A 13,333-nucleotide genomic window follows, 5' to 3' on the forward strand; every position below is an offset into this window, starting at 1 on the left:
CATGCTTGCTTTGTAGTAAGCCATGCTAAACCTGCACAAAATCGCACTGAGAGCAACAACTCACAACAGAATGGCCTGAACTTCCTACTTTGGAAAGTAGGAATGAAAATGGCAGCAGCCAATTGCTCAGGTTTCTGGGGTTTAATTGCATCCTTGGGCTTTCACATTGACGTTTTTATCTCCATATTAGAGATTCAACTGAGAATAAGATTCTGCCTCGGTCACCTATACTAAATACAGATTGGGTGCTTGAATGGGGTTTCCAGCATGTTTCCGACACTGAATTGCTCTCTCTCAGCTCTGAGGTTGGGGAATTGGCTCGTAAGAGTTGGTATGGTGAAGAAGTTGGGACATGAAAACAATGGCAATGCCATAGTGAGGCTATGGGGATGGAAAGAAACAGCATAGGATTTTATTGCCAGAGAGAGAGTAGCTGTGGACCAGAGTCGGCTGTATCAAGTGAATGACATGACATGGAGTTTTGCATCGAAGAAACGGCCACAAACAGGCTTTCTGCATCCTATTTTAATTCATGGCTTTTTGGCCCCATGGCTTACATTGTTTTCTTTTTTCATAAATCCATGGTTTGGCAATACAATTTTGAGGTCAATTCTGATCACTACCCTCGCATACTGGGAGAGAGGATCGATGTAAAATCTAAAGCACCTAAACACTAGAAACAAGTCGGTTCTAGATTCTAAAAGGATACTGCCAGGAACTAAATGTGAATGACCAAATACCAAAGGCTGGAATCCTAGACACTTACCTGGAAGAAAGGCCCCTACTTTAAGTAGGACGTGTATAGCACTCCAGAGGAGACGATGTATTAAGTCTCTTGCAGCAGAATACATGTGTCAGTCTTTTAGGGTGCCACGACAGCACCGTGAGCTTAATATAAAGGGCTAAAAGGAACATGTGTTCGTATCTTGGGTGCAACGGGCCTCTTCCGTCGTTTTGGGGTTTTTTTTGTGGCGGGAGGGGAGCGCATTTGGTATTTTGGCGTCTGTCCCTTTAAAAGCGACGCCATTCGGCTTCGCCCTCGCAGCACGTGACCCGGAAACCGCTCTAGCGGCGCCTCAATAAAGGCGGCGCGGAAAGCTTTGTCGCGCGCTTCGAGAGGCGCCCGAGTCACGTGGCAAATCTGCCCGGATTCGGCGCCACGAGCGAGCGGGTTTGACTGGGTAAAGAGGAGCAGAGAACAAGGTGGGTCGCCGCTCTGGCACAGCGTCTCGCTGCGATCTTTTAAGGCCCAGCCCTTACTCGGAGGACTAGAGCAGCACGCACTCTTATGACGAAGGTCCGCCGCGCGCCGCTGCGGGGCAGCCGCACGAGACTGAGACCTACCTGGTCGCCTCCTCCCTTCGGCCAGACGCTCCAGGTACGTCAGCACGTCACGCACCAGGCACGCCGCTAAGCCTCGCCCCGCATCCCATTGGGCGGAGGGAAATGGTCACTGGGTGCTATTCCCCTCGGCGTCCTCTAGGAGGCGCGTCAGGTTACTGGGGGAGGAAAAGTTTCAGCCCCATTTCCATGAGGTTGGTTCATGTCGCTGCTAAACGATAAGTTCCACCAGGTTTAGGCCCCTGACCATGGACTGTGCTGACTAGGACTGATAGGAGCAGGAACCCAGTAACATGTGCAGGTCCCTTAACCATTGGCCTAGCATTTAGGCTTATAGCCAATCCTCCTTGGCTAACTTCTCTTCTCCCTGAGGGGAAATAAGCAGTGCAGTGAGCTCCACAAGCAGGATAAGGGTTGTTCCTGTTTCCCAGGGGTGATGTGTTCACTTCTTCAGCAGAAGGATTATGTTGTTGCCTTCCTTCCTCCATATCTGTTCCAGGGTGTTGCATGAACATTCCTGCATTTGGAACGTGAATGCAAAAGCTGAACATAAGTTCCATTGAAAATGGCTCTTTTTTTGCTTTCCGTTCAAGCACTGTCATTCGTACGTACGCACACTTCTTAAAAGTTAGCCTCCGAGACTCAGAATGGTATTTATATGACAAATGCATATTTACGAAGCACTCAGTGGTAGGATGGAAGATCTCTGGTTCAATGCCATCCAGCAGTTACTGCTGCTTAGAGTAGATGGAATTGAGCCCGTATGGAATCAGGAAGAGTTCTCTTGTCTGTTATGTAAAGCAAGTTTTTGTCCCCATATGAACAATTTCGTAAGCTCAAATTTCAACATCTATGTCTGGGTGGGGGAACCTTTGGCCCACCAGATGTTGCTGAACTGCAACTCCCATCAACCTCCTCAAACTTGGCCAACCACATAAAAACAAAAAAACTTGGCCAACAACATGTAGTTCAGCAACATCTGGAGGGAAAACAGTTCCCCATGTTTGGACCACACAACTCATTAAAAGTAGCAGGAACACTCATCGTTTTCATCTCGCCACTCTGTGTATCATCCTGCTGAAAATTATTCCCACAGATAATTGGTTGACGAACCATATACTGCAATACCTTAGTAAATGGTCATTTTATCCAGGGTCACGTGCAGCATTATCCCAAAACAAGTGAAGTTATGGGCTTGTAAAATACACATGGTGACAAGAGAACATACCATTCTATCTCTACATTTGGCAGTACCAAAATGAAAGAAAGAACGAACTCCTTGTCATGGGAACTAAGGACATGGTGGCAAAGGGCAGCACTTAAAAAGAGGAATGCACTCACTGGTAGTTAGAGAGATTTTGTAGCGAACAGCAGAAATGGGAAAATGTGGAGAGGAGCCAAAAACTGCTTGTCTTTCAGCCTAGACCAGGGAGAGGCCCTGCGGTCCCATCTCTCTCCCTCTCTTGCAGCCTGATGGAATGGTTGCTGTACATGACAGTGGATGCAGATAGGGAATAAAGCTGATTGATATGGTAACAATACATTCCATAGGGGCCCAGGTAGCAGGCCTCTATAGGCCATATGCGTAGCATTCATGTGTCACAAAAGATACCATATGTGAGGTATATCAAGAGTATGCAAGCTCATTTTGTAACACATGTAGTGGCCTTTTGTGGGTGGTTCTCAGGCTTTGTCACCATCCCCTCCTGTCTGGATACATCCCCATAGAAGAGGGGTGGGAAACCTGTGTCCCTCAAAGTGTTGCCACAGTTACAACTCCTATCATCGCTGAGCACTGGCCATTTAGGATGGAGCTAATGGTGGTTGGAGTCAAACAATAGCATATCTAACACACGCTCAATCACTCACAGCACAAAACTATTTGTTGACCTGACAAAACAGGTCTAGAAGGGTGAAACTTTTCTTTAGAAGTGTGAGCTTTCAGGGCAATATGATTTGCAGTGGTGTGGAGCAGAAATGATTTTCAAATAGGACACTTGCCTATCTTCTCACCCTTGCAGCTCCTGTCTGTGGCTGGAATATGGTTCCTCAGCAGAAGATACTGATGTGACTGCTACTTGCATATCCCACTTTGTGGTCTGGACTGCAGCACCTTGGGAGAGGAGACAAGACACAAAGCTGAGCCTATGATGTATATCATCCTAGTTCCAAATAATTAAGCACCGTTAGGAATTCTCATTGAACTTATTTTAACTTGAGTCTTTTCAGCTCTTAGAATTGCCTTGAACAGATTTCACCCTGTTGGCCACTAGTATGATGCCATCTCCTTCGAAGTGTGTGCAAGAACTTCTGTTAATCTTTGCCTTCAGTTTGGCCTCCTGCAGGGCTACTGATGCCCTGTACCATGACTACTGTGTCATTGGGGCTGGCCCCGCGGGCTTGCAGATGGCATATTTCCTCCAACATGCAGGCCGAGACTATGTGGTCTTTGAACGCAGCCATGCGCCCGGGGGCTTCTTTGCCCTGTATCCACGCCACCGGAAGCTTATTAGCGTCAACAAGCGTTACACTGGCAAATCCAACAGTGAGTTCAACCTTCGCCATGACTGGAACTCGCTACTCAGCCACAACCGCCGGCTGCTCTTTCGACACTACTCCAAGGACTTTTTCCCAGACGCTGATGCCATGGTGCGTTATCTGGGGGACTTTGCTTCCATGCTGGACCTCCAGGTGCATTACAACACGTCCATCACCCGTGTGATGCTGGAAAAGGACATTAAGGCATGGAATGGCCATTTCTTCATCCTAACTGACCAGAATGCTCAATTTTATAAATGCAGGTGAGTCATGAAGAAAACCTACTTAGAGGAGGAAAATGTTCACATGGCATAGCTCCGATTGGGTCTGATTGTGAAAGTGTAATTTCCTATAGAACCTACAGACCTCCAGATATTCTTGGACTCCAACTCCCATCAGCCCCAGATGACATGGCCAGTGTCAGCAATGGTGGGAATTGGACTCCAATGACATATGGAGGGCCACAGCTTCCTCAGCCCTGCTGTCTAGCCTGTGATAGCTTTGGAAATTGGAACAGATCTTCTGGATTGGCTATGCCTTCAGCAAGCCTGATCGAAATCCTTACTATATGTTTCAGTGTCCTATTGGTAGCTACAGGAACGTGGGTTCCTAACAAAGTGAACTTCCCCGGTTCAGAATATGTTGAAGGCTATGAGTCTGTGTCCATCGATCCAGAAGACTTCGTTGGCCAATCTGTACTGATCTTGGGCCGAGGAAACTCTGCCTTTGAGACAGCGGAGAACATTTTGGGCGTCACCAATTTCGTGCACATGGTGGGCCGCTCTCGTGTTCGCCTTTCCTGGGCCACTCACTATGTTGGAGATTTGAGGTAAGAACCTTTTGTCAATGAGAAGTGACTACTGAACATCCCGGGGTGCCCTAAAAGCTGTGGGGAAAGCATCATTTAACATCATTTAAGAGAGGCGTGGGCAATGCCCAGCATGCTAGGCCCCTTAATGTTGGCTCCCAGGACTCTCCCAAAGCCAGCCAGCCAGCCTGCCTTTCCTAACCTGGTGCTCTCCAGCTGTTCTGGACTACAGTTCCCTTCAGCCCTAGTCAGCACAGTGCTAGCTGAGGCTGATGGGAGTTGTAGTCCAGATGGGCTACTTTCTGAAATGTGAACTAAAAGTGACTACCCCCCCCCCCAAAAAGGTTAAAAACAAGAGTAAAATCAATTGTGCGTTTATCCTTGGTCTTTTACAAGTCACTGTTCTCTTAAGTGCTTTTCCATTGTGTTCTCAAAAGAACACACAATAAATGCTGTCAAACAAAATTTGGACTTCCTCCTCCCCAGCATTATTAAAACCAATACAGAACATGACTGCATAGAAGGCGTGCCTTACACCAGGTTCTCTACGCCGGCTGGCAATGATATTTCCACAGTTGGCATGAAGAGCGCTAAATCCCATCTGTCTTGTGACCCTACGACTCTTGGATTCCCAGCTCCCTTTATCTGTACTCCACTTGGAAATTCTCTGAACGTGGAGCCATTTTTAAATTTATGTAACCAATAAACGCTCCCTTCCTTAGAGCCATTAACAACGGCCTCCTGGACACGTATCAGCTGAAGTCCCTGGATGGGCTTCTGGAAGGTGACTTGGAAGACTTGGTTCTCGTCAAGGATAAGAAAGGAAAGCTGCACATCACCCTCCGCTTCTACCTGGAGAACAGCAACAGCAGCGAAGCAGAGTCCATCCTCCTCCCTCAGGATGAGCTGGACAACTTTGCCACTCGAGCACCTTACGACCGCGCCATTGGCTGCCTTGGCTGGAAATTTGACTTCTCCATATTCAACAAGTGAGATAGGCCTGGGCCCAAACTGACAGGGAGGATGCATGAGACCAGGGGGCGTGGGGGCTGGGCAGGGGGCATGGCTGAAAAGTTCTGGTTTGGACTTTGGCTGAGATCCTTTCAGGCACATCCATAACCTTACTCTATCTCAGACTGTCTCCATTTGCCTTTTCCCCACCCCACACAGGTCTGTGGGGCTGATACAAGGCAAAGGCAGTAAGAAGAAGTATCCTCTGATCAAGCCCAGCTACGAAGCCAAAGCCACTCGGGGCCTTTTTGTTCTGGGAACCGCAAGCCACTCAGTTGACTTCAGGAAATCTGCTGGAGGCTTCATTCACGGGTTCCGATACACAGGTGAGCTTGGAGACATGAGTGGGTTGTGGAGAAAGCCAACGTCAGCCAGCCAGCCCAGCACTGAAGCTGCTCTGGTATGGGGTGTTTCTCTTCTTTTTATTATTATTAGTTTTGGTAACTGAATTGAACAACGCAACACTTGTTATTGTCTTTATTATGAAAATTAACATTCCGCCCTTCTTCCCAAAGAAGGCCAGGTCAGCAAACACACAAGCAATAAAACAACGAAAACGCCTTAAAAACAGCAGATGCAGACTGTTGTTGTTTCCAAAGTGTACTAACAACAGAAATGCTACTATAAATAAAGGGAAATAACATAGGACCATAGAATTTTAGGGCTGGGAAAATTCATTATATATTGCAACTTTATGTGGAGTTTGTGGAAATTTAATAATTATACACACACACACACACTGGTACCTCGGTTAAGTACTTAATTCATTCCGGAGGTCTGTTCTTAACCTGAAACTGTTCTTAACCTGAAGCACTACTTTAGCTAATGGGGCCTCCTGCTGCCGCTGCGCCGCCATTGCACGATTTCTGTTTTCATCCTGAAGCAAAGTTCTTAACCCGAGGTACTATTTCTGGGTTAGTGGAGTCTCTAACCTGAAGTGTATGTAACCTGAAGCGTATGTAACCCGAGGTACCACTGTATATATGAATTTTAGAGTTGGAAGGGACCTTGGAAGTCCTTTAATTCAACCCCCTGCACAGTGCAGGAATCTTACAATTGCAGCATCCCTGAGAAGTGACTTCTGTTTACAGACCTCCAGCAAATGAGAGTCCACCACCTACCAAAGCAGTCCGCGTTCCACTGTTAACAGTTCTCACCTGCCTCTGGAGCAGTAGAGGACATTGCGTGAAGATCATTGCAAGATGAGAGGCCTTTACCTCTTTATATCAGCTGAGAAACTTTTGGTCCTCCAAATGTTGGCCTATGGTCAGTGAGGATGGGAGTTGTGGTCCCACATCATTGGGGGGGGGGCAGACTCCTTACCCCTGGTTCCAGTTAAAATTATGTTATCATTTACAATAGTGAATGAAGAGTAACCAGCATTTTATGTCCTCCTTTCTCCTTAGCTTGTAAGTACATTTTAAAGTAATCTCTCTCTCTCTCTCTCTCTTTTCCTACCCACCTCTCGCAGCTCGAGTAGTTCATCGCTTATTAGAAGTCCGTCACCACGGAGTCCCCTGGCCATCCTCCCTCTACCCCATTATGCAGCTAACGAATGCCATTGTCAAGCGAGTGAATGAGGCATCTGGGCTCTATCAGATGTTCAGTGTGCTAGCGGATGTCATTCTGCTAAAAGAGTGAGTGAGTAGCGCTCCCTTCGTTTCCTTCCTGTGGACCCTAGAAATATATCCTAGCAGCACAATTCCATCCCCTCTTCCATTCCTTGCTTTGCAGCCTCAAGACATTCCGGGAATCCAGGAGGAAGGGAGCCAAACACACATCCCATGAAATAGTGTTCTAAAGCTCTGGCAGTCAAGAAGGCCCATCCTTCTTGTGGGGGCCACTCTGACCTCTGGGTGTGATGGATGGGACCTGAAGCCTTGGCTGTTGTTAACCCAGAAGCAGCCAATTTGATGCCTTCCAGAGGTTCTTGAACTCTAGCTCCCATCAAGCCCAGCCAGCATAGTCAGTGGAAGATGGGAGCTGTGATCCAGCAACATCTGGAGAACCAGGGGTTTCCCATCCCAGCATTTCAGGATAGTTCATTTGGAATAGGCAGGTCCTTGCGGTACCAGGGACCCAGACAGCATAGGACTAAGCCAGCACCTGGAATTGGGCCCAGTAGGTGTTTCAGAGCAGGTGTAATATGACTCTGCCAACTCCTACCCAACATGAATAGGATGGTAGCAGCTGCAATTTTTCAAGCTATCTTATACTGTGGCCTTGAGTCAGACTGTCTTGTCTACTCAGTACTACCTGCACTGACTGCCAGCCTTACCTTGAGATTTCATGTGCTCTGCTACTGAGCTACAACCCTTTCGCATGGGCAGCCTCACATGGTCATTAAGGCATGAATGAAATTATTCAGATATCTCTTCCAGATACAGAGTACCAGCCTTCTAGACAATCCTAAAATAAGAACACAAGCAGAACATCCTGGATCAGACCAGTGGTCAGTCTGGACCAGCATCCTATTCCCCCAGTGGCCAACCAGATTCTTGTGGGGAAACCATAAGGAAGATTCAAGCACAAGAGCACTCTCCCCTCCTGTGGTTTCCATCACCTGGGATCCAGAAGCCTTAAGCCTTTGGCCATGGAGGTGGAGCATAGTAGTCATTGGCTAGTAGCCATTGCTAAGAGTAAAGCAAGGTCTAGGACCCCCAGCAAGCTGTGAAGCCAGTATTCCTGGGTGGGAGAGTGCAGTCTTATCTAGTCCTCTGAGCCCACCAGCACCTGCATGTTCTGCTAAGTGAACCCAAGACTATTTGTTCTGGTTGTGCCTAGGAATGCCACAGAATTTGAGTACCTGGAGGAGTATCCAGTTGGGGTCCTGCAAGACCTGGAATGGCGCACGGGGAAAAAAGTTCAGAATGGGCTTTTTGTCATTGTGATGGAGTATGGGAAGAATTTTTCTGGAGCTGACAAGGACGTCTTCTATTACAACCGTGCTGTGGGTGAAGCACGCCATGCTTGGCAGTCCAATTTCCTGCATCCTGTCATTTATTACTACAAACGCCTCCCTACTGGTAAGCAAAGTGGGTTTTCAGTTCTTCCTGCAAGCATTCCTGCTTTTCATTGTTGTGCCTCTCTAACCATTTGGGGGGGGGGAATGTTAGAAACCTTGAGTCAGGCTTGGGAAACATCTGGGCCACCATGTCTTCCCACCCCACCCCACCCGGCCCCATCTCCTTCAGTTCTTTCCTGCTGCTTTTTGAAGTGATGCCTCCATTGCTGCCTTCCTCTTTTGTTAACTTTCTCCCTTCCTCCTGTCCTGCCTACTTGCCCTCGATTCTCTATCATGAATGTACTTTTATGTTTGGCGCTCCCAACCACTCTCCCAACAGAGCGTGAAATGAGGCTCTGCCCACCAGACTGGCCCTTGCCCCGCCCAGACGCCATCCATCACATTGTGGAGGACTTTCTGACAGACTGGACCGCTCCAAATGCCCACATCCTCCCACTGAGACGGTTCTTGGAGAATTGCTTGGAAACTGACCTGCGCAGATTCTATGCAGGTAACCGGCGGACTGGTTGACTGGAAACCACTGTGTAGTGGGGTGAGGGGGGGGAGAAGATGGTGGAGGGGAGCCAGTTAACAACTAAGGAAATATCAGGGTTTGAATCTGGTGTCTTCTCTTACCACTGAGCTACAGCTCCTTCCCCTAAGCCATTTAGCCTTTAGTGTTTTCTGCTTAGGAAGTGAGTTACATACAAGTAACCACCAAAGTCCCCCTGCCCCAACTTGTAAGCTAAATACAGTGGTACCTCAGATTAAGTACTTAATTCATTCCGGAGGTCTGTTCTTAACCTGAAACTGTTCTTAACCTGAAGCACCACTTTAGCTAATGGGGCCTCCTGCTGCCGCCGCGCCGCCGGAGCACGATTTCTGTTCTCATTCTGAAGCAAAGTTCTTAACCTGGAACACTATTTCTGGGTTAGCGGAGTCTGTAACCTGAAGCATATGTAACCTGAAGCGTATGTAACCTGAGGTACCACTGTAGAGAAATTTAATCAGTGTTAGTGGAAAATATTCATATTACCAATCTCTTTGATTTGTAGGTTCAGCTGGAATTTTTTAATTTAAAAGTTCATAAGGATGGTAACACTCATTAGGATGTTAATGTGGAACATTTCCCCCTTTTGTTTAGAATCCTGCTTCCTGTTCGCCCTCACGCGTCAGAAATTGCCTCCCTTCTGCCAGCAGGGATACATGAGAATGCAAGGGCTCATGGGTAATGAGAGGCTTAGTCGTCATGGAGTAGAAGCAGGACTGCTTGAAGACTACACTGCTGTGGACTCCCCAGATGAGCGGGAAACTGGCAGTACACAGTCACATGACCCGCTGTTGGAAGATCACATGATACCAAACCACCAGCTGCAGCATCTTATAAGCACCAAGGATGAACTTTAGCCTTCCTTAGACTGCATCAGAAACCACAAGGATTGTGGTCACGGTACCATGACATAGACCTCTCCTGGGGCTCCAGCTTCCACTGCGTATACTTGACTTGGATTCCTGCCCATTCCTTTATGGGGGACCATGACTTGCCAAAGACTTGTGTAGATCTGTTGTTATTTATGAAGAGCAGAGTCCTTTACACAGGATAAGTGAGGGCTGAAACTGGGTAATGCTGAGGCATCCTGTCGCTCCTGTTCACTGTTGTAGCCTGCTGATGGTGTTGCGTTTCTGCTGTAGGGGCCAGTCTCTAGCTTGTCGCAAGGGAGAAAAAGGGATGGCACAGATGACTTGCCACGAAATATTATTCCTGACTGCATGTTTTGTGGTGGTCCACAGCAGAAGTCATTGGTTATGGATGCTATGTGTTGTTTTGTCCTTGCATATCCTTGCAGATTCTGTATGTGCATGACTTTACAATCAGTTCGGTAGTATTGGCTAAAGGAATGCTGCTAATGTGTAATGCAGGGAAATATTATTGTATCCAGGAAAAGAAGGGGGATGTCTCAAGACTCTGCTAAGGATGAGCAGCTAGACCTGGATCCCTTTGTTCCATGTTTGAGAAAATGCACTGCTGCCACAGTCCTCAGCTTGTTCTGCAGAACTGGCATTCTTGTGTGCCAGCTTGCCCTTGAAAGGAAGGAGAATTCCTGCACACTTAACAAAATCTCTCTCCTGTTTGCACTACACCCAGTTAGAAAGCTCCCTTAATTCAGTTCAGTTGTGATGAATTTTTATTTTCTATTGTGATTGTATTTGTAACATCCTATTTTTTTAAAAAAATGCAAGAGTAGGTAGGAAAACTATCTGCACTTTATTGCACCCCTACACACTTCCAGCAGACCAAACTGGAAAGAGTCCGTCTCTTATCTATATTCCCTTGCTCTTTAGCAGATGGACAGAATAGCCTTCTTCCTGCCACAATCACGGCACTTGTGCTTCCTGGGGAAACACCTTTCCAGCAACTGATGCTCTTTGCAAGGGATACACTTTAGCCCTCTTGCTTTATTTATAAATACTTAAACCTCATTTCTTGCCTACCATTTGGTCTGGAGAATTGAAATGAAAAGGGCTCCCATGCCTAACCAAAACGCTGCTGCAAATTTAGAACTCGGCAGGATGAACTTACAGGTTTAGGGCACATGGAAGGGAAGGACCCGCGACACAGCGGCTGCACATGTTTTGCATGCAGACAATCTCTGGGCCCAAAGGCATCACTTTTTTTTTTATTCTGTCTCTTCAGTGACTCTTTAAAACCAGAGATCCTGGTTTAAAACAAACTCTGGATAAATAAGCTGGCTTCTTGGCCTGTGTTTTGAAGTTGGCTTGTTTTGAAACTGAAAATAAATTGTTCTAAACCAGGGTATCTAGTTCATTCATAACGAACCAGGATTCTGCAAAACTGAAAGTAAACACTGGCAAAATGCTTCACCAGGCTGCATTTAGAGGAGAAGGGGAACAAGCTCCCATTGGCACATGTAGCACTAAAAACTATGTCTAATACTTTTCTAGGTCTTTTGCACTTAGGGGCCTCTGGCTAAGTTGGTGCATGTGATGATCATACATCTGTCATACTGGGAGATTTGAATTCCTTATCTAAAAGATAGTGCAGACTCAGTATATACAGCCTTATTCTCTCCCTCTCTGCTTATATTCCTGTAATTACTCCAAAGAACCTATTGACAGTATATGTGTTGCCTTTAACTGGTGGTTTTCTTTTTAAAAAATGCTTTAGAAAGGGGTCATTTTCTGTCACTCTTTTCTCTGTGTGTCTTGGGGTAAAAGACAGATGCAGTACCAAGAGAGGGATCACCTTTGTTCAGTTCAACCTGAGGCCACGCCAGAAACCTGCAGGACTTTTTCACTTGAGAGTGTGCCACTATCAAGCTACCGCCATTCCTCTCAGAGATTTGTTCATCATCCTTAACAAGGTACTCAGATTGGTAGTCAACTAAGCTTGACTCAGAGTAGACTCATTGAAATTAATTGACTTAAAATCATTGTAGAGTTGGAAGGGGCCCCCAAAGTCATCTAGTCCAACCTACTGTAGTGCAGGAATCACAGCTAAAGAATCCCTGACAGATGGCCATCCAGCCTCTTTTTCAATGGACGAGAGTCCATCGCCTTCCAAGGTAGTCTATTTCACTGTCATGTTTATTCATTTCAGTGGGTCTGTTGTAATGTGTCTAAGGCTTAGTTGAATACCGCCCTCAATCTTCTTCTTCTTCCAGGTTTTGCTGCTGTTTCCTAAGTGTAATCAGTACAGCTGTCTCAACCCAGAACACAGATTCATCATGGCCAAGGCTCAAATTAATACAAATGTGTCAGGGGTTAGGGCTGGAGATTGCAAAAGTATTGCTTCACCAGCCAAAGCCAGAGTTTACCAAAATCAGTGATTTTGCAAGACATTCTTCAGAGAGGATGGGCTTTGCTACTGCTCCACAGAGACTATGCCCTTGCTGTTTGCCAGGTTAGAATACCTGAGTAGCTCAGCAACCCATTACTCTGCTATCAGTGCCTAGGTCACATTCAGATTATTTGCACAGAATTTAGTGGTCCTGTGGCAGACTGGGAAAGTCGCAGTTTCTTTTTTATGTGTTCATTTTTTCAGAACAGTATTTTTATTAACTTATTTTAAGATATATGTCATGATCAAATGGATCAGCTGTTGTAATGGTGTAGTATATTGCATATAAGTTTTGTACAGTTGTATTATTGTGATGAACTTTAAAAGGAAAAAAGTGTTTTCCAACCCCACCAACAAAAGTAGTGTCTGTCTTTGCTCAGCTATGGAATGGGGAGGGTGATTCATAAAGCTTGGCATTGGACCTCAGCGTCCGGGCAGAACAATGGGGATGGAGACGCACCTTTGGGTATACTGGGCTGAGGCCGTTTAGGGTTTTGAATTGTGCTCGGAAACGTATTGGGAGCCAATGCAGGTCTTTCAGGACTGGTGTCATATGGTCTTGGCAGCCACTCCCAGTCATCAGTCTCGTTGCTGCATTCTGGATTAGTTGTAGTTTCCGGGTCACCTTCAAAGGTAGCCCCATGTAGAGTACATTGCAGTATCCAAGCAGGAGATAACCAGAGCATGCACCACTCTGGCGAGACAGTCCGCGGGCAGTTAGGGTCTCAGCCTGCATACCAGATGGAGCTGGTAGACAGCTGCCCTGGACACA

General features: G+C 46.7%; 1 protein-coding gene across 3 annotated transcripts; it reads left to right on the top strand.

Moving 5' to 3' along the window:
* Window positions 1-745: 745 nt before the first annotated feature.
* FOXRED2 (FAD dependent oxidoreductase domain containing 2) lies at window positions 746-12,906 on the top strand. Of its 3 annotated transcripts, none has more exons than XM_028745656.2 (9): window positions 748-1,378; window positions 3,363-4,142; window positions 4,457-4,708; window positions 5,410-5,676; window positions 5,858-6,024; window positions 7,170-7,335; window positions 8,483-8,724; window positions 9,043-9,213; window positions 9,847-12,906. In XM_028745656.2, the coding sequence occupies exons 2-9, from the start codon at window positions 3,616-3,618 to the stop codon at window positions 10,107-10,109; spliced, it is 2,055 nt and encodes a 684-aa protein (XP_028601489.2). In that variant the 5' UTR covers window positions 748-1,378; window positions 3,363-3,615; the 3' UTR covers window positions 10,110-12,906. The 3 variants fall into 3 exon arrangements, with proteins under 3 accessions (XP_028601491.2, XP_028601489.2, XP_028601490.2); XM_028745657.2 differs by lacking the exon at window positions 748-1,378 and adding an exon at window positions 1,435-1,535; XM_028745658.2 differs by lacking the exon at window positions 4,457-4,708 and having other exon boundaries at window positions 746-1,378.
* Window positions 12,907-13,333: the final 427 nt, after the last annotated feature.

Source organism: Podarcis muralis, chromosome 10, assembly GCF_964188315.1.
Source record: "Podarcis muralis chromosome 10, rPodMur119.hap1.1, whole genome shotgun sequence".
NCBI lineage: Eukaryota > Metazoa > Chordata > Lepidosauria > Squamata > Lacertidae > Podarcis > Podarcis muralis.

What these genes read in the sequence shown, in the direction of transcription:
- FOXRED2 (XM_028745656.2), top strand. Translation starts at nt 3,616, where the DNA reads ATGATGCCATCTCCTTCGAAGTGTGTGCAAGAACTTCTGTTAATCTTT. An exon ending in GCTCAATTTTATAAATGCAG is followed by an intron (nt 4,143 to 4,456) that starts GTGAGTCATGAA and finishes TATATGTTTCAG; the next exon opens with TGTCCTATTGGTAGCTACAG. An exon ending in CCTGCGCAGATTCTATGCAG is followed by an intron (nt 9,214 to 9,846) that starts GTAACCGGCGGA and finishes CCTTTTGTTTAG; the next exon opens with AATCCTGCTTCCTGTTCGCC.